At 58.1% G+C, this 23,515-nt stretch overlaps 1 protein-coding gene across 6 annotated transcripts in view; it reads left to right on the top strand.

The window, feature by feature from the left end:
* SH3PXD2A (SH3 and PX domains 2A) overlaps positions 1-23,515 on the top strand; it is a 234,804-nt gene that overhangs the window by 198,111 nt on the left and 13,178 nt on the right. For 4 of the 6 annotated variants that reach the window (XM_046027608.1, XM_046027607.1, XM_046027612.1 and 1 more), the window contains 5 exons: positions 7,986-8,099; positions 12,047-12,130; positions 16,912-17,029; positions 21,029-21,366; positions 22,476-22,525. In XM_046027608.1, coding sequence (XP_045883564.1) covers positions 7,986-8,099; positions 12,047-12,130; positions 16,912-17,029; positions 21,029-21,366; positions 22,476-22,525 — 704 coding nt within the window. The remainder of the gene's footprint in view (positions 1-7,985; positions 8,100-12,046; positions 12,131-16,911; positions 17,030-21,028; positions 21,367-22,475; positions 22,526-23,515) is intronic. The other 2 variants (XM_046027609.1, XM_046027610.1) reach the window with 1 other exon arrangement.

Genomic DNA, 23,515 nt, shown 5'->3' with positions numbered 1-23,515 from the left:
CCTTCTGGCCAGGGGAGGCCTGGCCGAGGGTGGGCTGCCTTTCGTTGTTCTTAAAGGCACAGCATAATTATGGGCGGCCAGCCCTTCCAGTGTCTCTGGTCCCTCTCAGGTCAAAACCTCCGATCTGCCCCGAGGTCATGGCAAAGGGGTCAGGACAGCTCCAGGGCAGAAGCAGCCCCTGTGGGCCCAGCTGTGTGCCAGGTATGGTGTGGCAGGGTGGGCAGCATGGTCTCAGGTGCCTGGCCAGGCCCCGCTCAGCACCCTTCCCCTTCTTAGCACCACACCCCCATTCAGGGCTCCCAAATCCTTGCTACCTTCCCCCCCCCCCCCCCCCCCGCTCCAAACCACTGCAGGAGAAGAATATGGGACTGCCTGGACAGGGCACTGTCAAGGGAGCTCCAGTCTGAGCCCGTGCCATGCCTCTGGGGTCCCTAGCTCTGTCCCTGACCCCACCCTGCCGTCACACCCTTGCCTCCACGGAGGCCTGGCCTTGCAGTAGCTCTCCAGGGATGCCCCTCTCTGCCTGAACCCGTTAGACCCTGCGAAAGTCCTGGAGGAGGGAGCCTAAAGTCTGCTGGGCTCTCCCAAACTTGGAATTGAGATTCCCTGCCTGTCACCCTCTGGAGGAGAACCCAGCCTTCTCCTGCTGGCTTCGGCACCAGGACACTGGCTGTGCTTGGGCTCATCCTGTGTGCCATGCAGGGGGCAGGCGGGGAGAGCACCTGAGGCCCGTGTGTTTTCCGTAGCACCCCCATGTCTGGAATGCTCAGCACAGACAAGATGCTGGGTAGGCCGTTGGTTATGAAGTACAGTGCATGTCGCCGATGTCAGGCTGTCCCACAAGCAGATCATAGTACCCTGGTATGACAAGGCCCTAGGGAGGCCAGCAACCTGTTCCAGGGCACAGCTAGGACATGGTGAAGCCAGGGTCCGAACCGAGATCTTGGAAGGACTAAGTTGTGCCCATGGGCTGAATCCTGGGGTGAGCAGGGCCAGGAAGGCAAGGGGCGGTCAGGGAAGGCCTCCTGGAGGACAGCACCTTGAAGAACAGGGAGAACTTCAGAGGGAGAGGAAGGAGCAGGGTCCCCTCCCCCACCAGCTGTTTTGTCCTAGGCTGAGCTGTGACCTCAGAAGACTTTATTAACAACCTAATTGTGTGCAGCTGGCCTCCTCTGGCCCTAAAGAGCTCATTATCCGCTCTCGTTAAGGAGGCCATTGTGGCCTGGTCAGCCTGGGGACAGCAGTGTCCTGGGAGTGCCCATCACTTCCTGCTGGCCTTGGCCGGGTTCAGCCCCCTCTTGGAGAGGTTAAAGGCTCTGGCCCCTGGCCCAAGTCCTCCCATCCCCACCTTCTGTCTGTCCCTACCTCTGACTCTGTCTCCATTTCCTCTCCACTCTTTCCTGTCCCTCCCCCAATGCTAGCATCGCCCAGCCCCAGTTAGAGTCCATTTTAGAGGGCTTTGAAACTGGCCCAACATCTGAGGATTATGCTCAGCCTGGGAAGAGGGAGGGTCTGGCTTCTGAGACGAAGCTTTTCCCTCTTGGGGCTGGGGGTCGCCTTCCCTACCCTGAGCTGGAGGTGCTGGCCAGGCTGCCCCGGTGTGGCCTTCTGCCCCCTCAGCCCCTGGGCCACGGTGAAGTACGTTCTTACAGAGGCCCGCAAGCAGAGTTGGCTGCTATGACAGGTGACATTGCTGTTATTTCTGTGCCTTTGCCCTCTGGAGAGGGCAGCCTGGCTGAATGACATTGTTCTGGAGCTATGGAGACACGGCCCTCAAGAAGTGTTCAGGTGACTGGCCAGCCAGGGATTCTCCCAGACAGCTTCTCCGGTCTGGGGACTTAGCTCCAAAGATCACCCTAGAGCCCCCAGGATGAAGGCTTCTGCAGTACCTCCAGTGACGGGGTGGGGGGGGGGTTCCCTTCTCAGGGCCCCTCTGCCACAGTTTGCAGCTTCCCACGCAGAGCAGCAGGCATGGTAGCCCCTCTCCTGTCCCCTGCCAGGGATGGGGGGACCTGGCTGCCAGGCTGGAAGGCAGGGGTCTGCGGAGGGGACTCCACAGCAGTCCAGGCCCTTTGGGGGTCTCTACCATCTCCTGTTCCACTAAGTTCTCTGCTCCCCACCTCCTTCCAAAAAAGAGCTTCCTCCCCTTCTGCCTGGAAACAAGAGTTGACTTCTCGGGACAAGGCCAAATTTGTCAGCTCGGCCGAACCGCCCTCCCCCCGTCTGAGCCCAGCTCTGGCCACTTCCTCAGTCCGGTGATAGGCCCCTTCATGAAACCTCACCACATTTCCTCTCCCAAGAACGAAGGCGGAGAGGATGGAGAGAGGAAGGCTGACAGGCCCACTTGGAGCGCAGCCCCATCTTCCTGGAGACATGAAAAACGCAGAGGTGACTCGGGCCCCTGGACATCTGTGAGTGCTGGCCACCCAACCTTCCACATCCTGTGGCTTTAGGCCCCCAGTAAAGCTTATCGCTTCCGTTCAGTGGACACCTGCTGTGCCAGACCCTCCGCGCTGTTCTTGGCCTTCTCCATCCTCCCGCCAGCCTGCAAGGCAGATGGTGCGCTTACAGATGAAGTCCTCGTGCCACAGGTTCAGTCCCTTTCCTGAGGTCACAGAGCGTGGAGGTGGCAGGGCTGGGATCAGGCTCAGATCTTTGACTCTAGCACTTGGGCCCAGTGCCTCAGTTTCCACATTTGCCACGCTGCTTGCTGAAAGCTCAGTTCTGCCCTAGAGACAAAGCAAACATGGTGCTTACAGTCTCAGCTAGACCAGTACTCCAAGTGCGTGCACATGAGCCGCTGTGAATTGTGGGGCTGGTCCTCGGGATGCTGTTGGGATCTGGAGATCGGTCGGGGAGGGCTTGCTGAGGTGGTAGGACAGGGGAGAGGAAGCTGGAGGACCTCTGTCCTGGGGCCCTGTGTGAGCTGAAGGACAGGGGCCAGGCTGAGGATAACCCGGCGTGTGGAGCAGGGAGGGAAACCCCGGAGACTTCTCCCTTCTGGCCCCATTTCCTACCGTGCTTGCTTTCATGAATTGCATCAGCTAAGGAAAGAGCAAAAGGTAGCCTCTCCCATTCTCTGGAACCCCTGAAGGCAGTCCCTGAACTACACAGATTAGCTACATGGGTACGTGGGTATGCAAACACGCGTGCACATGCGCACACACGCAAGTCCATTCACCAAGCTGTACTGAGCGTCTCCTGACCTACTCTGCAGGCAGACAGCACCGGGCACCCGTGGTGCTAGCTGTTAGCCTAGGGGAATACTGAACAGCCACCATCCCGTTAATAACAGCTCAAGGTTTTTGACCTCCAGGTCTGGGTTAGGCCTCAGGCTAAGCTACTTTCATCTCATTTGTCCCCTTCCACCTTAGGAGGTAAGCTCCGTTAATCATCCCCGTATCAGGGAGGGAAGACTGAGGCTCAGAGAGGTTTACTGATTTGCCCAAGATCACACAGGAAGTGGCAAGCCAGGACCTGACTTTGTCTTTCTGACCCTAGATCCCTAATGTATTACCTTCTACTTCCAGAGGACCGTCCTCCGTACACAGACACTCAAGTTCACACAGCCCTGTATCTCGGTTCCTGGCATACACACACGGGATCACACGCTCAGCGACAGGTATCACATACCAGTATCCAGGGGCACGTGTTCTCAAGGAGTCACATCTGCTCTTGTGCACACACCAGACAAATTCCTTATCTACTTCTGCAGTGGTGAAGATATGGTCCCTGGCGCCCAGCTGCCTGGGTTCATTGAGGTCCAGCTCTGCCTCTTCCTAATCATGATCTTTGCCTCAGTTTCCTCACCTGGAAAATGGGGATGGTGATGACAGTAACACTTCATGAGATTCTTTAAGATTAAATATCGTATAAAAAGTTTGCATCTGACCGTAATCATCACGTAGAACCAATGCACACCCCCACGGAGATACATATGCGGGCATAGCACACTCTTGTGTACTCAGAAATACGAAGCCTTGTCCACACCTACCCCCACATGCAGCCCACACGTGTCTGCCTCTGTGGAAGAGTGGATGCCATGGGCACTGGAGGTGAGCCAGGGAGTCCCGAGGGGCTGGCTGATGCTGGAGTGCTCTTGGCCAGCCAGGCCAACACCAAGGGTTCAGGCTTTTAATTGCTCTTTGGTGGAGCAGAAGGGACTTTTGTCGGGGGCCCCAGTTACAGCAGCTGATGTCTGAGCTGCTGGCATCTGGGAGAGGCTTGTCAGCAGCCGTGGGTGGGCGCGGGCCCAGGGAGCCTCCCCCAGAGGCCCAGCTGTGTGACTCGTGCCAGGCTCCTGGGAGGTCTGTAGGGAGCTGGGGTGGGCACCTCTGCCCACATTCCCCCATGCCCACCTGGGCAGTGTTGGAGCCTGTCTGTCTTTGCTCAGTGGAGGGGCCCCGCAGCCACGCCAAGAGCAGGCTTTTCTCTGCAGGGCCTGGGGCAGGAGCGACCCGGGACTCGGAGCCACTCAGCCTAGTTCTGCATATTTCAGGGCTGGAGTGGAAGCCCAGGCCATTGTTCTCAGCAAAACTGTCAGGGACTCCAGCTCCTGGGGGCAATGAGAGAGTAGGATGTACAAGGAAGGATTCTCAGAGGATGAAATAAGGGGATAGGGGAGATAATGCCAGCAGCAAAGAGACCTGAACCCTGGGATTATGAAGTTCTTGGATCCATGGGGAAAGGCCCATATAGGGGCTGGTCCCCAGTATGGCGCTGGGGGGAGAGGGAGAAAACAGGAGGTCAGTAGGCTGATGGGACTCAGTTCACACTAGGTGAGGACACAGACAAGCTCCGTGGGGATTGATGGAGAAAATCTCTCCCTCCCACCTCCTCCTCCTCCCACCCCAGCCATCCTGGTGCCCACAGAGGGGCTTGCCTCCTTTGCCTCTACTGAAGATGGCTTTGTGGAGCCCAAATACCAGACACAGAAGGCTTAGAAGACATTGTGGCCATCCAGGCAACCACCAAGTTGCCCGCTTTCCTGGGAAGCCCTGGGCTCCTACAGAGAAAGGAGGGGATAGTCTCCCAGTGGAGACAGAAAGGGATTGTTTCTGAGGGTGGATTTGGCAGAGGCACACCTTGGTATAGACGAGGCTGGGAGGGGCTGTGCATGGAGGGATGTTGGCAAATCCTCACCAAGACACATGCTTCCAAGTTCCACTGTTTCTCGGGCACATCCCCATTTTTTCCGATGACCGTAAGATCCCTGGCTCCAGCCCAGGCCCATCCTGGGGAAGCCCCCTCCTGGGAAGCAAAGCTCCCTTTTGACGGCAAGCCTTCAGGGGACTTCCGTAGCCCGCTGTGATTTGCCTTGGCTCTGGGGGGCAGAACTGGAGTGGTCAGGTTGGTGAGGACCTGGAGGTATGGGAACCAAAACCTGTGTGCTTTAGGCATTGGGGCCTGCACCTGGGGATCATGGGAGAGAGACAGCCTTTAAGACCCTCCTGAAAGTAATTCCAAGTTGGGAATTGTGGTGACTGTTCTTTGGGGCTCTTGGAGGTTATCCTGCTGAGTGGGAATTTGGGGGAGGTACTGGTTACCGAGAGTGGCTCAGAACAGAAGGTCCTGTCCCCAACTGCTGAGGCCTGTGGGGGCAGATGCCCCGTGGACTTGCATTTTGTCGCCAGCTTTGACTCACGGTGGCAGACCTTCGGTCATGAACCTTGGTGGCTGCTGGTAGAGATGGTGTTAGTGAGGACACTCAGGTTCTGGTGATTGGAACGTGCTCCGGCTTCATTAAATAACACAGAAGGTCAAGGGCTCGCTGTCGTTTGGGTGTCCAGCAGGGTGGTCCAGCTTCAACCCACTTGGAACCTGAAGCCTGAATGATGTTCGTGAGGACTGACTTTCTCCATCTCTGGACTGTGCGGCCGCTTTACTGACTTGGCTCTCATTCCGTCTCTTCCCACATAGCCCTGCAGTTCCTGGTTTACGGGGGACTGAGCCTTCAGCGTGCCAGAGCACCCGCGTCGGTTCTTGGGAAAGCCCTGGAACCGTTACAGCATGCAGGGAGAAGGCAGATGGGTCAGATGATGGAGCGGGTGTGCCCGCTCCTGCGGTCAAGGAGGCAGAGCCACCTTCGTGGTGGAAAAACTCCGAGGCGGGAACCCTCTTGCATGGCCTCTGGTCAGGGCCTGCACAGGAGCCCCTGGGGCTGGTGTTTCATGGTGGAAATGGCTGGGTTCCAGACAGTGCTCCCCCAGAAGCCAGGAGAAGGGATCAAGACCCCTGTGAGTCCATGCCTTCTGGTTTCTTTGGGACCTCCATCAGCCACCGTCTTGGAAACAGCTATGCCGCTGTGGCCTGGGATCCTAGGAGCATAGCCCGACTGCTCCAGGGACCCCCCTCGGTGGCCAGGATGTTCATGCGCCCCCACCATCTCACTCTGGGGAAAGACCGACTCTGGAGGGGGAGGGAGTGGAAGTGGGGGAAGGCATCCACCCTGGGTTCCAGAGGGGACAGGGACCCAGCTCAGGCCCCTGAGCCAAAGAGGCGTGGGCCTTGAAATTCCAGACCACTCGTGTAAGGCTTTCCCTGTTTGTTGGTTAAGACTGGTGTATTTTAGAGCAGTTCTAGGTCTGGAGCAAAGCCGAGCTGCAGAACGGATTTGCTGTACGCTTCCTGTCCCCACACGTGCTAGAACTCTCCCCCCAACTAGAGCGGTCTGCTCGTTATGGATGAAACTGCGCTGACACATCCCAGGCACCGAGATCCGCAGTTTACGTTGGCGTTCACTCTCGGTGCTGTGTGGACAAGCAGACAGCAACACACGTCTGTCATCACGGTGCTGTGCAGACCTAACTGTCTCGTGGGCTTTGCAGCGCTGCGTGCGGAGGGTCCTGGAACTCCTGGGAGGGTGAGGTGTGGCGGGCGTTCGAGACTGCAGCACAGGCTGCTCGCTCCCCCAGGCCTGTTCCGTGAGGCAGTGGGGACCTAGCGGAAGACCTTGGAGGTGGCTCAGGGTGCCGAGGGCCTGTGCAGGAGCACCACTGTTTTCCTCTGTCCCTCAGGTAGTTGCCTCTACCTCCCAGCAAGGAGCAGCCAGGAGGCTCCCAGTGTCCCCCTCCCCAGACAGCCACTCCCTGCTATGGGCAGCAAAGGGGTCTCCAGGCTGCCCCAGGAGAAGCCCAGTATGTCTTTCCAGGGAACCATCTGTATTTGGAAACAGAGAGCTCGGTCGTGGACAGAAAAGAGAATTGGTGCCAGATGGCTTTGGGCGTAGAGAAGGATCGGAGTGGGATGGGCGCAAAGACAAGGTCGTGTGACGAGTACCTTCTGAGAAGAGACAGACGGCAGTGGGTGGGGGCCCAGGACCCAGGTGCTCAGGGTGCTTTGCTTGGTCAGCATTTGTTTAAGTGATAAATGAACGTGCTACCGAACAAGAAAGAAAACCAGTGAGCTTTTATCATTTGGCCATGACCGTGAATGGTCACTTAAGGGTGTGGTGCCCGCTTAGGGTGACTGACGTGTCAACACAGTCAAGGGCAGCCGTGAGTAGCCGTGATGTGCAAATGCCACTGACCCCCGATGGGGAAAGGGGCGCAGCCACCATCCACAGGTCACCGTGACGCATTTATCTCTGGATCCCTCTGAAAGCCTTGAACGCTAAACTCCCAACCACACCAGTAGTTCCACTGGGTTTCCTGAATGGTCCAGTCCTAATACACCTGAATGGTCTCTGTGTTTAGCCGGAGCGTCCTTGGCCTTTCCTGCAGGGTGATTTTCACTCATTTGATATATCCTTGTTTCATTCTCATTGTTAAATTTTTCCATCACTTGTGTAAGTGTGGATCACTGTCCATCGAGGCCTCCCCTTGGGGAGTGCGTTTGGCTTCTTCTCAGTGTGACGCAGGCTTCTGGAGGCCAGACATGACCCAGGCATTTGCTGGGTGCCCAGGCTGTCTGGCTCTGTGCCCTGTCCCCTCCCCCCCCATCCCGCTGGGCAGTCATGACTGCGTTCTCTCTTGTCCCCTCTGCAGGCTGGTGGTTCGTGAGCACCTCTGAGGAGCAGGGCTGGGTCCCTGCCACCTACCTGGAGGCCCAGAATGGTACTCGGGATGACTCAGACATCAACACTTCCAAGACTGGGGAAGGTAAGGGCCTGCAGGTTCAAGGGGCAGGGGAAAATGAGGCACATGAGGAGGCACATGTGGGGACCAGGCTGCCTTGAGATCCCCAGGGTTGGGTGCCCCCCCCATTTCTGGCCCTTGGAGGGAACCCAGTTCCTCTGGAGGTAGCTTTCCCACTCTTCTCCCTAAAACCATCAGAACTGCTCAAGGGAGCTGGGCCATGTCCCAGCCCCTTCCCTGGGGACCCCATCTCACTGGGGCCAGCCCATGAGCTCACCTCCCTTCCCAGGTCTGTCCCTGCTTGTCCCTACATGGGCTCACATGAGAGGAGAAATTTCCCTGGACTGGGAATCATAGGCTTTGGCAACTCTGGGCAGAGACCGGAGAGAACAGCCTTAGGACTGGACCCCCAAGCTCCTTTTCCCTGCAGAAGCCCTCGGTTCCTCGGGGGATCCCCACAGAGACCCCCAGCTTTGCCTCCCCAACCCCATGCCGTGCTCTCTTATGCAGGGACGACCCCAAGGGGCTGTGTGTGCATAGCTTCTGCTGCTCTGGGCGTCCGTTGCCCCGACCAAGGCTACAGACGCAGACCGCAGGTCTGAGTCCTTTGTCAATGTAGCAGGAACCGCAAGGTGGCCCCTGCACCACCAGCCCCTCTGATGAGCTCGGGCCTGGTGGGGTTTTTCTGGTGTTTTCTCATTGGGTTTCAAAGAGCCTGCCCCTCCCCCCAGCCCTCCAGGCCAGCGCTGGCCTGGGCAGCCTGTCTGTGGACTCAGGTATTTGCCAGAGCACGCCGCCGGAGCCCAGTGAGTCTGAGCCACCTCAGTTCCTGGCTGCCTGCTCCCAGGGACTGCCAGCACCCCCACGTCCTGGCAGGAATGCTTGCCCTAACGGTCAGTGTGGACGGTCCAAACGGGCCCGTCTGAGCGCCAGGGCGAGGAGGCCTGTCACCCGGGCCTGAGGCCTGCCTCCGGGCCTGCCTTCCCCTCCCCCCCATACACACACACCCTTCATTCCATGCCGCCCAGGCCAAAATAAGCAGCCTGCCAAGCACAGCGCCAGCTGCCCGTTCAGCCTCCCCTTGACTGTCAGTTCCTGCGGGCGGTTGCGGCCCTACCCTTCCTCCTGTGTAAATGCTTCACTTCAGTCCCTTGACCAGGGCTGCAGCCCTGGGGGGGTTTCCAGCGATTAAGCTCTGTCGGGAAGAGTTTGCGTGTTCAGGCTGGGTGGTTGGTCCTTCCTGGCTGCTGCAGAGTGCTGGGGCTGAGCCCGCGCCCAGTGTCATCTCTGGGTCTCTGCAGCGCTGGAGGACTCGAGCCCCTGAGCTCCTCCCACCCACTTCCGTGTGCTGGCCTCACCCCAGGATCTCTCAGGACTGACAATCCCCAGGGTGTAAACTGAGGTCTTACTCACTCCCAGGTGTGTGGCCTGGCACTTGAAAAGCACCCGCCCGCCCCAGGAGGCACCGTTATCATCCCCTTTTTCCAGCTGTAGGAGCTGAGGCTCGCAGACTGTTAGCTGCACGTTGGTCCTCGTGAGGCTTGAGGCTGGGTCGAGCTTCCTGGCCCGGTGCTCCTCACCGCTGCACCTTATGTCTGTCCGTGAGGCTTTCACTCTTAAGCAGCTCTGAGAGGGGGTGTGTGTGTGTGTGTGTGTGTGTGAGTGAGTGATAGGAGCCCCGCCTGAAAAGGCTATGCCACGAATGTCAGCAGAGACATCAGGAAAGGGAGGACAGGACACGGAGTAGGCGGGAAGGAGCAGGAGAGGTGCGTGTGCACAGAAGCCTGTCTGGTCTGAAGAGAGAGCTTTGCAGAGGGTGAGAGGTAGCAAGTGGCAGACGACCTTGACCTTGCTGGACAAACAATCAGGCGGCCGTGCAGATTTGTGTGTGTGCCTGTTCACTCAGGGTGACCGTCTTTCAGACAGATTCCTCGGCTTGCTTCCAATAGGACCCGTGTGCCAGTCCCCCCAGCAGCGTTTGGGCAGCAGGGAATTTCATCACCATGCCTTGGGCATCTCCACCCCGCTCGGCAGGAGGGCTCGGGGCTCGTCTCCCAGCCCGAGGCCCCAGCGCCTGTGGTGTGTCCACCAGTCTCTGTACCCACCTCCGTGTGGCTAAGAGATTAGCCCACCTGGGTCCCCTGTCTGGCCATCTCTTCTCCAGGCCTGTTGCCGTCCCATTGTAGGTCCCTGGGTCCTGAGAATATGGAAGCCTTCATCCCATCAAATCTCCCCTAACGATTTGTGTTTGTCTCACTACTTTGGAAAAAAGAGACAGTTGACTGTTGGGGTTTTTTTCTCTTATCAGACATTCTGGCCTCTGCTCCTCTTCCTCTGAAATGCTAGCGGTGGGAGGTAGGAGGCCCGGGGTGGAGGTTGAAGACCCTCTTACTCACTGATGATGATGATGATGATGGTGGTGGTGGTGGCGGCCACGCCCAACACTGGCCAGATGCTCCCGTGAAGTGCTTGATCCATTGCCTCCCAGATGTCCTGAGAGGTGTCCCCTCCACGGAGCCCCTGGGCCAGTTCATGACAGAGGCAGAACCAGAACCAGAACCCCGGTCCCTGCCCGTGCCCCCATGCCCGGAGCCTTCCTCCCTGGTGGGTTTGCTTCGGCACCCACCCCCTTGTTGGGGCCCTTTCCGTTGCCAGTGGGCCAAGGGGCACAGGGACAAAGGGGAAAAACATCAGGCCGAGAGTCTGGGCTCCAGAGCCAGACCACCTTGATCTGTGTGCTCCCCGACACTTAGCTGTGTTACTCAGCAGATTTCTTAACACCCCTGTGTCTCTGGCTTCCTGTTTCTAACGTGGGGATGGTGCCGATGGCTCAGGGCTTTTGTGAGGCTTCAATGAAGTGGTCCTCGTGCATGGCTGCAACTGCAGAAATAGCACTTAGAAGGGGCCCCCGGCCTGGGTGTCAGCCGAACCCCTCTGCCCACAGGGAGCTCACAGGACACACCCGCCTGGGAGGTCAGCTGTCAGAGTCCTTCCCATCTGGCCTCCAACAGAACCTCGTGTCTGTTTCACAGAGCCTGCTGAGTCCCTTGTCCCCTCCCATGCCAGGGCGGGGGTATCAATGAGGGAACAGGCTTGGAGAAGGACAGAGGCCTGCCCCAGGTGACACAATAACCTGGCAGTGAGGCCTCCGCTGAATCCGTACTCCAACCTTTTGTCCAGGCCTCCTGCTCACCAGAAGCAGGTCAAATGAGACACCCCCTCCTCCCTCAAGAAAAACAAACGCTCCCCAGGAGGATTTGGTGGGGCTTGGCTCTGCTGTGTCTGGACAGGTTTGCTTTGACCCTGACTGCTGGCCTCCCTCCCCCATTCTTGAGCAACGTACCACCTAGCTTCTGCCGTGCCAGGAGGTGGGGGCTTCCGGGGTGCTGCCCCAGTCTGGGGTCCATTCCTGTGGCATCCCAGAGAAAGGCAGAGGGCTTGTGGATCTGGGCCCCCAGCAACCAGAGGAGCCACCCCAGAGATGGTGGGCTAGACGAAAGGGGTCTGCAGCCCTCAGAAGCCCTGTTGTTGCAGATTCAGTGGGCACTATGCAGGGAAGGAGAAGAAATGGTGTCCATCCCTGTGTGCATTTCACTCCGCAACATTTCCTGGCTTCCGGCCCCATGACAGGCGCTGTGCTGGGCCCCTGGACTGCCTGGAGGGCTGTCCCTGTGCCAGGCTGGAGCTAAGGACCCTTTTCACCTCTAACGTGCTAGGATTCAAAGTTCTCAGCCCTCCTGGGCTCACTGGTATGAACCGTAACCTTTCCCCGGGTGTCAGTGGTGTCACCGGGCAGATCTGCCCCCATCCAGCAGGTGCGTGCCGCTGGGGCTTAGTCCGGGCGAGGAGGACCTGGGGGCGTGAACCTTCCCTCCTGCCATCCCTCCCCTGCCCCATCCCATCTCATCCTCATCTGCATTCTCTCCGCCGGTTCCGTCGGCCGCGTGTTCCATTGCCATCTCCCACACCAGTGTCCAAGAGACGCAAGGCCCATCTGCGGCGTCTGGATCGCCGGTGGACGCTGGGCGGGATGGTCAACAGGCAGCACAGCCGAGGTGACTGGCTTCTCTCGACCCGCAGCTGCCACCTCTCTCCCTCTCGCTCACTCGCTAACGCCCTGCCTCCTCTCCCACCTCTGCCCCTCTCCTCCCTGTGGCCTCCTCGCTCAGATTCGGGGGCCAGACTTTCTCTCACCTTCTGTGGCTGGGGCGTGTCGGGGAGGAGGGCGCAGGGGGCTGCCTGGGAATCGGGGTGATTGGGAACTGGGGGCGGGTCTGGCTTCTGCCAGCATCCTGTGGGTGAGGTCGTGGGACTCGCAGCGTGACCGTCGGAGCAGCTAGACTAAGAAAGGCCGCATTTGCCCCGGAAGCTTCAGGTGAAGAGAACTGGGGTTGCGTCTGGAGCGTGTCCTGCTCGTCCTCTGCCCTTCGCTGCCCACTTCCTCTGAGGAGGTGTTCCCTCAGCCGAAGCTGCCCTAGCAACTGCTTAGGACCAGCCCACAGCCCTCCTTCAGCCAGCTCTGTGGAAACTGGAACGGGAGCAAGAGCCCGGCCCGGCTTGGTCCCGGGGCACGGCCCCCACCAGCGCTGAAGGCGGCTGTGGGCTCAGCCAGGAGCCTCCAGCATCTTCAGCACTGGGCATTGGCACTTCGTGAGGGGCCTTTTGAGAACATTCCAGGGAGGCTCCTGGCCTGCCGTCTGGGACGATCGGGAATCGAGACATTTGTAGATCTAGGGCCTTTCCAACATCTAGGAGCTTGGGGAGTAGGGAGATTAGGGCCGGGCCCCCAAACAAACCCCTAAACGCCTCCAGAGCCCACAGACCAGTGGGGCCTGTTTCTCAGTCTGCGGAGAACACAGCTGGAAAGGCGTGTTCTAGCATAGCAGGGAGCCTGTGACCCTCCCCCGACCCCCAGAGCTTGCTCCTGAACAACTCAGAGACCATGTGCCAGGCAGCAGCAAGCCTGGGCCTGGAGGAGGCCACTGCCTATGGCTGGCTTGGTGTCACGCCCGGAGCCCCGGCTGCAGGAACCTGGAGCCCAGCTTATCCGGCGGGTGGAGCAAGGCTGGGACCCTGAGGCCTGGTGCAGGGCAGGAGGCCACCTCATGGAAACAGCAAGAACAAGCTTGAACATAAAGCAGAGGCACCGTAGACCTAGGAGCAATGGGGCAGCGTGGCTGGGGGGCCAGGCCGGGCCAGGACATAGCCCTGAGCCCTGGCAGCAGAGGACAGTGGGATGCTGGCCCAGGAAGACAGCAGAGACAAAGGTTTGACCTTCCCCCCTCCCCTCCGGCATCTGCTCTGAGCACCATCATACACCAAGCCCCCCACACAGCTTTGTCCCCATAAAGTCACGGCCACTCAGAAGTGACAAATGCTCCTACCCGTGCATGGCCCTGATGGTGCCTCCAGCCCACCCACACTGCTCACAGGCACGCACACACACAATCCCACTTGTGCACGCACATGTAGACCATTCCACACACAACATTTACACACATGCGTCAGCTGGCTGCTCATGGCCACAACGCAGGTACCCCTCCCCGGCAGTGCCTGCAGCCTCACACCTGACCCCTCACCACGTATACGCACAGTGCGTTCACAGGTACACACAGTGGGGCACAGGGACATGCACATCCAGTGAAATGTGTCGTTTTCTACAGACGGCCGTACATGTGCAAATATGTAAGTGAACACAAGCCCGCAACTTCCCTCCCTCCCTCTGTCTCTCTCCAATAAGGGACCTAAATAGCATTATTTCCCAGTCTTAGCCCTAAGTTAAATCAGGGCTAAGTTAAATCAGGCAGCCAAGACAAACTCGCAGAGAGCTGGCAGGGAGAAACTCCACAGCAAGCAGCGGAGCTGGTGGGGGGAAGCAGGCAGTGGGTCATCTACAACTAGACGAGAGAGGCCATGCTTCCCCCGGGCCTCCCCTCCCCAGCCCCAATACCAGCCAGGCCTTTGGAAGCAAAGGCCTCTTGCCGTGGGGTTGGGGAGGTTGTGGGGGCCGGGAGGGGAGCCAGGGAGACTGCTGACAGAGGGGAAAGCATTTGAAAGAGGAGGCGTCTGTGGTTTTGGAAACTGCAAGGCTCTCCAGCCCCCGCCTCCAAAACCAAAACAGGCCTGTCCACCTCGCCCAGCCAGCCGCCTACCCAGCCAGTGGGCGGCCTGGGCAGCCCTCCCTAGGGCCAAGTTGCTACCAACCTTTGATGGCACATGAGAATGACCACGGCCTCGGTGCTTCCCAGAAACCCTGAGGTGCCCGCCAGAGCTTACAGAGCCCCTCTCCTCCACTAGAGACCCGAAGCCCCCCCCCCCCACGAATGACTCAGCCCCCACCTCAAGACCATTCCAGTCTGTCCGAACATCCTCCATCCCGGTTCCCCGCCCCCAGGTGGGGTTGTAGCTCTGAGCCAGTAGAGGGGCCCGCTCTGCTGCTCCCTCAGGGAAACCTGGGAGCTAGGAACCTGAGGCCTGCGTGGCACGTGTCTGCATGGAGGTAAGCCACACCTCCGCCATCTAAGCCAACCCGGACAGAGAAGTCAGCCCCCGCCCAGACCAACTGGAAGAATTGCCCTCAGAATGCTCATTGTCTGGAACCTGCACAGTGACAAGGCAGGACATACCTCTGAGCTGGCCAGACCTCTTCCTGGGACTCTAAACTCCCAGACATCTGTGTTCATGGCAGTGTGAGGGCCACTAAGCAGGGGGCCTCTGGCAGGAGCTGCTCAGCTTCCCTGGGTAAGACGGAGGGGCCTGGCTCTGCCCTCCCGGAGAGGATCAGGGGAGAGCGGGGCCCTTACATGGCCCTCGGGGCTCTGTCCTGAGCACCCCCACACACTGGGGGCTGCAGAGGCTGCTGCTCGGGCCTCACGGCCCTGGAGCCCAAGCCCACATGTCCTGCTTGAGGCCCTGCTCACCGCCCTGCAGCAGGACAGGGCCCCTCTGATCTTCCTAAGAGGAGGACTGTAATTTCTCCCTGCAAAGCAACTTTGCCTAGGAAAACGTTAATGATGGCTTCCTGCTGGAACCACAGGCTTTTAAAAATAGTCTAGCTGAACAAAGGCAAAATGTGGAGCCCAGGCCTCGCCTCGCCCTAACCTCAGAACCCTAGATCCTCGGGGCCTGGCACTGCCCTTCTGGACACGGCGCCAGCCAGGATTGACCGTGCCCCACCAGAAGATGGAGCGCGACCAGCGGCAGGCAGGAGCGCCGAGGGCTGGCCTGCAGAACACGGCACTTCTCAAAGGCCCGAGTCAGAATCTGGCTGGACGAGGTTCTCAGGCGGTCTTGGCAGCTGTCCTCAGAACTCCTGAAAGCTTCCAGGAGTTAGTGGATGGTGAGAAAGGCCTGCCTGCGGGAAGAGCTTCGCCGTTGCGCGGAGCACACTGAAGAGCGGTGGAGACTCCCATGGACCGTCACCTACTTCTGCCTTGGGTGGCCTCTCAGATGCGGCCGGGCCCGTCAGCAATGCCCCTGCAGCCCGGCAGGGAAGCCACATCCAGCCCGGAGGGAGCTGCCACCTCGGCCCAGCACCCGGCTACAGATTGGACCCCGAGAATCCGGAGTGAACAGATGGCCCTCCTGCCACCAGGGGTTGGAGTGGCAGCTGCCCCCCTCCCCCTCTCCTGCCAGAGGCTCAGACCAGGCCGCCCATCGGAGTCCTGCCCAGGAGTCCAGGAGCTGGGAGGAAGGGGGCAGGCATCTGAGAACCCGGCCTCCTGCTATTTTGAGCTCCTGGAAAACCTCCCACTTAGTGCCCCTGTTCCTGTAGCCTTGCCCTTTGGCAATGCGCTGCTTAGTCCCTTTGGAGCCCGGACGAATTCGGCGTGACCCGTTCAAAGGGTGTGGCCAGGGGGCCAGTTCTGTCTAGCTCAGCATCTCGTTCTCCCAGATGGTAAGGGTGGGGATGTGTGCTCCTTCCTGAGATGTGAGTGTTCCCCTGGGGAGGCTCCCCACCCAGGCGCAGGGTTTCTGTGGCCAGCGGGCTGTGGGTCCCGGGAGAAGCCCCTCCCTGGAAGTCTGAGCCCAGGCCCAGGTGGAGGCTGCAAGGGGCCCCTGCAGGAGAGAAGCCGAAGGGATCCAGGAAGCCGGGGCTATCCCTACACCTGTCCTCCCAGGCTTTTCCTGAGTTCCCATAGGGTGCATCCTTCCCAGTACCAGGGGGGACCCTGCGGGCAGCTCCCCAGATAGGCGCTGCCAAGCCATGTGGTCAGCTCAGCGTGCCTGCCTGCTTGGTGCTCCGGGAAGCTGTACCCAGGGCTGCCTTTGATCCTTTGGCTGCTGAGTGCTTACCATAAAACACAGGTCACCATTCCCATAGAACACGTGTTCCCCATAGTCCTCTGGGGGAATGATCTGATGAGGTGTTCAGATTAGTGGTCAGGGGAGGCTTCACCAAGGAGCCCCTGGAGCTTCTGGAAGGTCAGAGGCAGGACTTATGGGGTGGAGGTGGTAGAGGGCCTCAGGGAGCCAGTCTGGGGCACGGATGGGAGCATGGCATGTTCAGGGAAGGGGAGCACAATCCCAGCGGGCGGCTGCCAGACATCCCAGGGACTGGCTTAGGCCCCACGAGGGGCAGGTTCTGCCAGCTGTGCCCTCCGCCCAGGGAGCTTTGGGAGCCCTGAGGACCCGGGCCCCAGCACCCTGGTGGCTGTTATCGCGCTGGGAGACAGGGAGAGCCAGGCCACCTGAGGCCCTGGCTGGCTTTTGCACACACTGGGAGCAGCAGTGAGGTCCTGGCTAAGCAGGGCCAGGCCGGGGTGGGAGAAGACAGGAATGAAGGGCCTGCACTCCAGCCTCAGATAACCATGCCTCCCTGCTTCGCTCCCCCCAGAGGAGAAGTACGTCACTGTGCAGCCTTATACCAGCCAAAGCAAGGATGAGATTGGCTTTGAGAAGGGTGTCACTGTGGAAGTGATCCGGAAGAATCTGGAGGGCTGGTGGTACATCAGGTAGGAGCCTCAGTGGACGAAGGAGCTCCCTCTGCCCCCCTCCCCGACTGTGGGGCGGCCGTGGGCAGGTGGGTGCCCCCAGAGCCCGGGCTCGGCTGCTTCAGCTGCACAGCTCGACCAGAGCACTCGTCCTGTGGCTTCTCTTCGGGGACGTGGAGAGCAGAGACAGTTGTGGCCAGGGGGACACAGGGGCCCCGGCTCTGCCTGCAGCTGGTGGTGTGATCCCGGACCCAGGTGTCTGCTAAGAGGGTCCAGCACATCTAAATTTGGTTTTCTGTGTCCCGCCTGGGCTGCCTGGTATGCTATGCAGCTCCGGGCCCCCGAAGCGCTGGTGTCTGCAGGCCTTGTTGAGGTCCCAGCGGGCGGCCCCTGCTGCCCACAGCTCAACACTGGGGGGACCCCAGATGCGGGGCTCTGCCCACGTTGTTCCCCTCTGTGGGGCTGGCTCACAGGGCTGTGAGAGCCAGGGCAGAAGCCAGGCCTGAGCCCAGGCCCAAGTCAGAGGCCTCCTCCTTTTCCTGCCCCCTGCCTCTTGCAGGGCCTAATTGCATTTCCCAGCTGAGAAACCCATTTGGGAATGTGGGGAGGGGAGTGGGGAGCTTCCCTGGCAGTCCCGGAAGCAAACTCAAGCCTTTGGGCTTCACTCACCTCTTCCCTACCAGGTTGTGCCCTCCAGTCCCCTCGGCTCTGAGGCTCTGAGGCCAGCCAGCACCTCCCAGGGGGGGGCCTTATTCACAGGAAATGTTTTTGGGTGCTTTGGAAGCAGCTTAGCTGTGGTGATTTCACCCAGTTTCGGACAGTCCCATATCTGTGGGCTCTGGGGACCACTTCCTCAGCCCCTCGCACCTGGGAACCCCGGACCTGCTATGGGCAGGATGAGTGCTCTGAGCTGTGTCCCACAGTGAGAACAGGATTGACCCAAAGGACGTGGGCACTCATCAGATGGTATCTCAGACCACGGCAGACGGTGGTGGTGTCAAGATTGGGCTGTGCTGACAGGTAGGGTGAAGGTCATTGGCCTCAGAGGAATTAGCCCTAATGTGTCCTGACAAGACGTGACCACCCCTGCCCATGGCCCCATGCATACTGGTCAGGAGGGCTGAAGGGTCCTTTTCTACTCTGTTGGTTGCAACAAGACCATAAGCCTGGACACATGTTGCCCAAAGCCGCTACCCCTAGACTTTGACTTTCTCTAAGAAACTAGACCTAACCCCAAAATCCAGCAACCACAGATCAACATGGGAAGGCCAGCAGACATTCTAAGGCAGGCTGGTAAGCTAAGCCACTTGCCTGGGGGTTATTTACAAGGCTGCTGGGGTTTTTAGTTTCTTAAGATGACCAGCAAGGTCCCCCCAAGCCGTCTCTCCTCGCCAGCTCTTGTTCCCATAGCCTAAGTCTTTAGCTGGCGGGAGCTTCCACTGAGAAAACCATCCCGAAAAGAGTCCACCTTAAAAAGGCTGCCAGACACCCCCGGAAATAGGCCATTTCCCACCATTCCGGGCTCTGTGTTGATCCTTATTTCCTGTCTTTCTTCTCCCTTCTCCCCTCACACACACATACCCTCCCTTTCTCTCTATCCCTCCTTCTCCAGTTTGCTTCCCTCTGGAGTCATTCCGTGCTCCAGAGCTGGAAAGCAGATGTGAGCACAGTTGGACCCAGACGCACACAGCCGCTCCTGATTCCCCTGCATCTCTCTGCCCAGAATCTAATTTTATCCATGTTAACACCAGGGGAACACAGCAGGGCTTGAAATGGGAGCACTCAGGGCGCAGGCCTGACTGTCACTCCCATGAGACCCCACTCCCCATCTCCCCAGTATTTTAATACAAAAACACTGGCAACAGCCAGCACAAGCTTCTTCTTTTCTCTGAGATGTGGGAGCACCAGGTTTTGGGCCCGATCCCTGCCCACGGCTAGCCTGTGGCCCTCTGCTCCTTGTTTTGCTGTTCTGAGACTTGGTTCTTGTCTCATATGTAAGTTAGGGCATCTTTACATCTTCTGTTCCCAACCACCCCTGAAATTTTTGTGCTTCTCTCTGCACCCATTACCTTGGGAAGCCAGGCCAGCCCCTTGAGTTCTATCCATTTGGTAACTGATGTCTGCCTTCCAAGCCCCAAACAGGGGTGGGGGCCAGATCGGTGAGCTTGGGAAGCCTGCCTGTACATTCCAGTGGTGTGAACATAAGAAACCACCTCCTACCTGAGCTTTCCAGCAAAGCTCAGACATGCTAATAGAAACTAGCTTCCACGTTCTTTTTTCTCTCACCTAATGAACACCCAAGAACAAGGTCAGATCAGGGAGGCAGGAGAGAGGGAATTGTCAGACATCTGGCATAGAAGAGTCATTCCAAAGAGCCAGATGTATCCCCGGGAGCAGACAGGGACATTGCAACCCAGACTCGGGGCATCGGCCAGCAGCTGCTGGACCAGGAAGTAAGCTCTTCATGGGCTTGGGGAAAAAAGGAAAAAGCTGCTTTCGGAAGCCATCAGATCACCTCAGATTAAGTCAGCCCTGTCATTTGCCTTTTGCTCTTGTTTATGGGGTTTGATTTTGTTCTCATTTTGTTTCATTTTGGTTTTGTTTTGCCATAACAAAGGTTTTCATTTTATCCAGTCATGTGCTTTTAGTCATTCCATTTATGGTTTTGGCTTTTGGAGTCCTATTAAGAAAGATTTTCTCAACCCCCAAGATAAAGCAAATATTCACAACTTGCATTTTTTATTTTGCTCTATGGTGTGAGGCCAGGGTCGTACTTGCTTTTCCTAATTGGGTAATCTGTCATCTCCAAGTGGGTTATTGATACCTCATCCCTACCCACGATGCCATCGTACTACTGATACCATCCCTACGACTAATTTGCAATGTTATCTTTCTTGTTTTTTTAAGATTTTACTTATCTATTTGAGAGAGAGTGCACACAGCAGGCAGAGGGGTGGTGGAGAGGGAGAAGCAGACTCCCGTCTGAGCAGGGAGCCTAATGTGGGCCTCAATCCCAGGACCCTGAGACCATGATCTGAGCCAGAGGCAGACACTTAACTGACTGAGCCACCCAGGCATCCCTGAAATGTTGCCTTTGGCATCAGTCTGTTCATGGACTTGTTCTGTGAACTTGATCTGTCCGCCACCCCCACAGTAGCACTGGTATCTTACCCACTGGGTCACTCTTCTTTATAGGCGTCTTCCTAGTTGGTCTCAATATATTTATCTTTCTGGATAAATTTTTGCAGCTAGTTTGTCCCTAGAGTTTGCAGAAGAGAAAAAAAATTGAGCTTCAGGGTGGAGACTTGTTCAAGGGACCAGAGGCCAGAACTCAGGGCTCCTGCCTTCTCCTACCTGTGCGGCTGCTTCGCCTCTCTGATTGCTTCCCTTTGCCAGGGGCCAGCCAGCTAATGCACGGCATTCACACCTGCTCTTGTCTTCTCTCTAGAGCTGCCCTCTCTGTTGTGAGGTAGCAGGCCACGGTGAAGTCTACCTTTGGGGCAGCTCAGAATCCGAGGACTCTTCTTCTTTTTTTTTTTTTTTTTTTTTTTTTAAATATATCATTTATTTATTTGACAGAGACCACAAGTAGGCAGAGAGGCAGGCAGAGAAAGAGGAGGAAGCAGGCTCCCCACGGAGCAGAGAGCCCAACGTGGGGCTTGATCCCAGGACCCTGGGATCATGACCTGAGCAGAAGGCAGAGGCTTTAACCCACTGAGCCACCCAGGCGCCCCCGAGGACTCTTCTGATCCTGAGGTCCTACGTTTGCCTGACTTTGCAGAGCACAAGAACCCACACCGAGAAAGATCAGGCAGAGAACAAGGAGGCAGAGAGGAAGAACTGGGGTTCTATGTGTCCTTGCCACCTGCCCTAAGTTCCACTTCCCTCCAGAGTAGTGGCATTGCCAGGTGTCTCGGGGAACACATACAAAAGGCTCAGCTGGGCTGAGCCAGATGGAGCCTGGGGTGTGAGGTCAGGAAGCAGTGCTCGGGAGATGCCATGTCCCACCCCTCCCCGCAGGTACCTGGGCAAAGAGGGCTGGGCGCCAGCCTCTTACCTGAAGAAGGCCAAGGACGACCTGCCCGCACGCAAGAAAAACCTGGCAGGCCCAGTGGAGATCATCGGGAACATCATGGAGATCAGCAACCTGCTGAACAAGAAGGCGTCAGGGGATAAAGAGACTCCGCCAGCTGAAGGCGAGGGCCCTGAGGCCCCCATCACCAAGAAGGAGATCAGCTTGCCCATCCTCTGTAATGCTTCCAATGGCAGTGCCCTGGGCGTCCCCGAGAGGAGCGTCTCCAAGCTGGCCCAGGGCTCACCAGCTGTGGCCAGGATTGCCCCGCAGAGGGCCCAGATCAGTAAGAGCCTCCCTGGCCTCCGTGGCCTCCCCATGCAGCTCTTTAGAAAGTGGTCACAGGGTGCGGGGACCCCCCATCCCCTTTTCTTCCTGAGATCTAGACTGACCCCGACCCTAGCCTCACTCTGTGGACTTGTTTCATGCTCATCGTGAGCAGACAAAGCCATTCCTCACGACCGTGCACTGAAGGTTAGTTACAGGGGTACTTGAGCTGGTGGTGGTCCCTCCTTCCCTAGGAGAGAGCCAGGAGTGGTCACCTTACAGACCAGGGTATCCCCCAGGCTGGGAAATAGGCCCACACCCCGCGCAGGGCTGCTTGACAGACTGACAGCCAGTAGAACCTCTTTCCCGGCCTTAGCCCTCCTTCCCTCCTTCCCTGTCACCTCCTGCCAGTTACTGGAAGCCTAAGAGACTTGGAAGGAATGGCTTTGCCTCTCCCCGAGCAGTCCGAGGGGGCATTTTCAGGACTATCCCCCGGCCTTAAGAAACCCAGCCGTCTGGCCCCCTCCCAATCTCTGCCCTTCTCTGGCTCAACGGCATCTTCAGTTCAAGGTTAAACTGTGCTACGTTATGAGAGACCAGCTTCTGTTTATGTCCAGCCATCCTCAAAATCTGGAGGAAGGCTGTTTTTCGGTTTAGTTCTGAACTTGGTTTTAAGTGAGCTCTTGTGCTTGAAACCTTTCGGGCAGTCAGTCGGGAAGTGTTTCTGGGGCACCCACTCTTGCCTGGCACCGTGCCAGCTTCTAAGGACTTGGCAGTGAGCAAAAAACAGACACGGTCTCTGCTCCTGACTTTGAAAATCTGATAGAGCTACTTACCCTTTCCCCCTGAAAAATGCTGCTGTGTCTCTACATTTTGAAACATGCACATCATTTTAGAGGGTTTGTGGATCCCCTGGGTTTCAGGGGAAACCCAGCCAAGGAAGCTTAAAGATCCATGGTTTCCCGTTGAAGAAACTAGTGCCTGAGAGCACAGGTTCTTCCAGCCCGTGGGACAGAACCAGGAAACTCCCAGGATCGGGAGGGGGCCGCACCTAGGGAAGGCAGGGTCCAGCACGGTTTGTTGCCCATCGTCTGGCTGGGCTTTCTGAAGCCATGTTTCTTGTTCCAGGCTCCCCGAACCTAAGGACAAGGCCTCCGCCTCGCAGAGAATCCAGCCTGGTGCGTGCACTGATTTTCTTCTGTTTTCTTGCTGTCTCCGGGGGTGCACCATGTCGGCTCCAGTTCATTGACGGTCTCATTTCAGTGCCCATCAGTCCAGGGGTTTTCCAGAGCCCTACTGGGCTGCCAGCCTTGTGGGGCCAGGGGCAGAGAGGAAAGCCTGGGGATCTCAGCCATCCCAGGGCCCTCGCTGGACAGTTTATATTCAGAAACACGCTGCGCTCCAAAGCTAAGTCAGTCCATCCCAGCCACTACACTGGCAGACATAAACATTTAGACTGGCCAGCGGGAGTGTCCGGCCAGGGCACTGCCAGGGGCTGGAAACAGGGCGGCTGTCCATGTGTGCCTGGAAGCCTTTCGGCTTCACCTTCCTGGCCCAGGAGTAGCCAATGGCTGCGGTGGATGCCAGAGTCGGGGAGGAGGAGAGCAGCCCAGTGAGCACCCTCCGGTAGGGGTACATAGCGAGGACTCACGTGTGCTGAAAGTGAGAGGCTCAACTTGCTGGGGTCCCTGGCTCTTGGAGGTGGGGCTCCCAGGGTCCAGACATCAGGGAAGCAGATATATATACTCGGGGTCCTGGGCTTAAGTGGCGGTGATGCTGGGCAGGCCAGGAGCCCTAGTACAGAGAACTCTCCTTGGAGGCAGTGGGGTGCACTGGAAAGAGGGGCTTCAAGCCTGCCGGGCGTGGATTTATAGTCCACTTCTGACACTTAGGAACAGCGAGACCCAAGGCAAGTCCATTACCTTCTGCGAAGCTTAATTTCCTCATCTCTGTGATGGGGACGGTGGCAGCCATCACCTGGAGCTGCGGGAAGAAGGAAGTGGGATGGTGTGTGAGGGTTTCTGTTTCCCGTCTCAGCTCTCGGAGGGACTGCCTGCCACACCATGTGGAGAAAGGTCTTGGAAGTCTCGCTGGGCTTAGTGGCAGGGGTCGCCATGATCATGCCCTCTGCCCTGGAGAGGGGAGAGCAGCGGTCTCTGGAAGAGTGG

This window comes from Meles meles, chromosome 13 (assembly GCF_922984935.1).
Source record: "Meles meles chromosome 13, mMelMel3.1 paternal haplotype, whole genome shotgun sequence".
In the NCBI taxonomy this organism is placed as follows: Eukaryota; Metazoa; Chordata; class Mammalia; order Carnivora; family Mustelidae; genus Meles; species Meles meles.
This window is presented reverse-complemented; position numbering and strand designations above follow the sequence as displayed.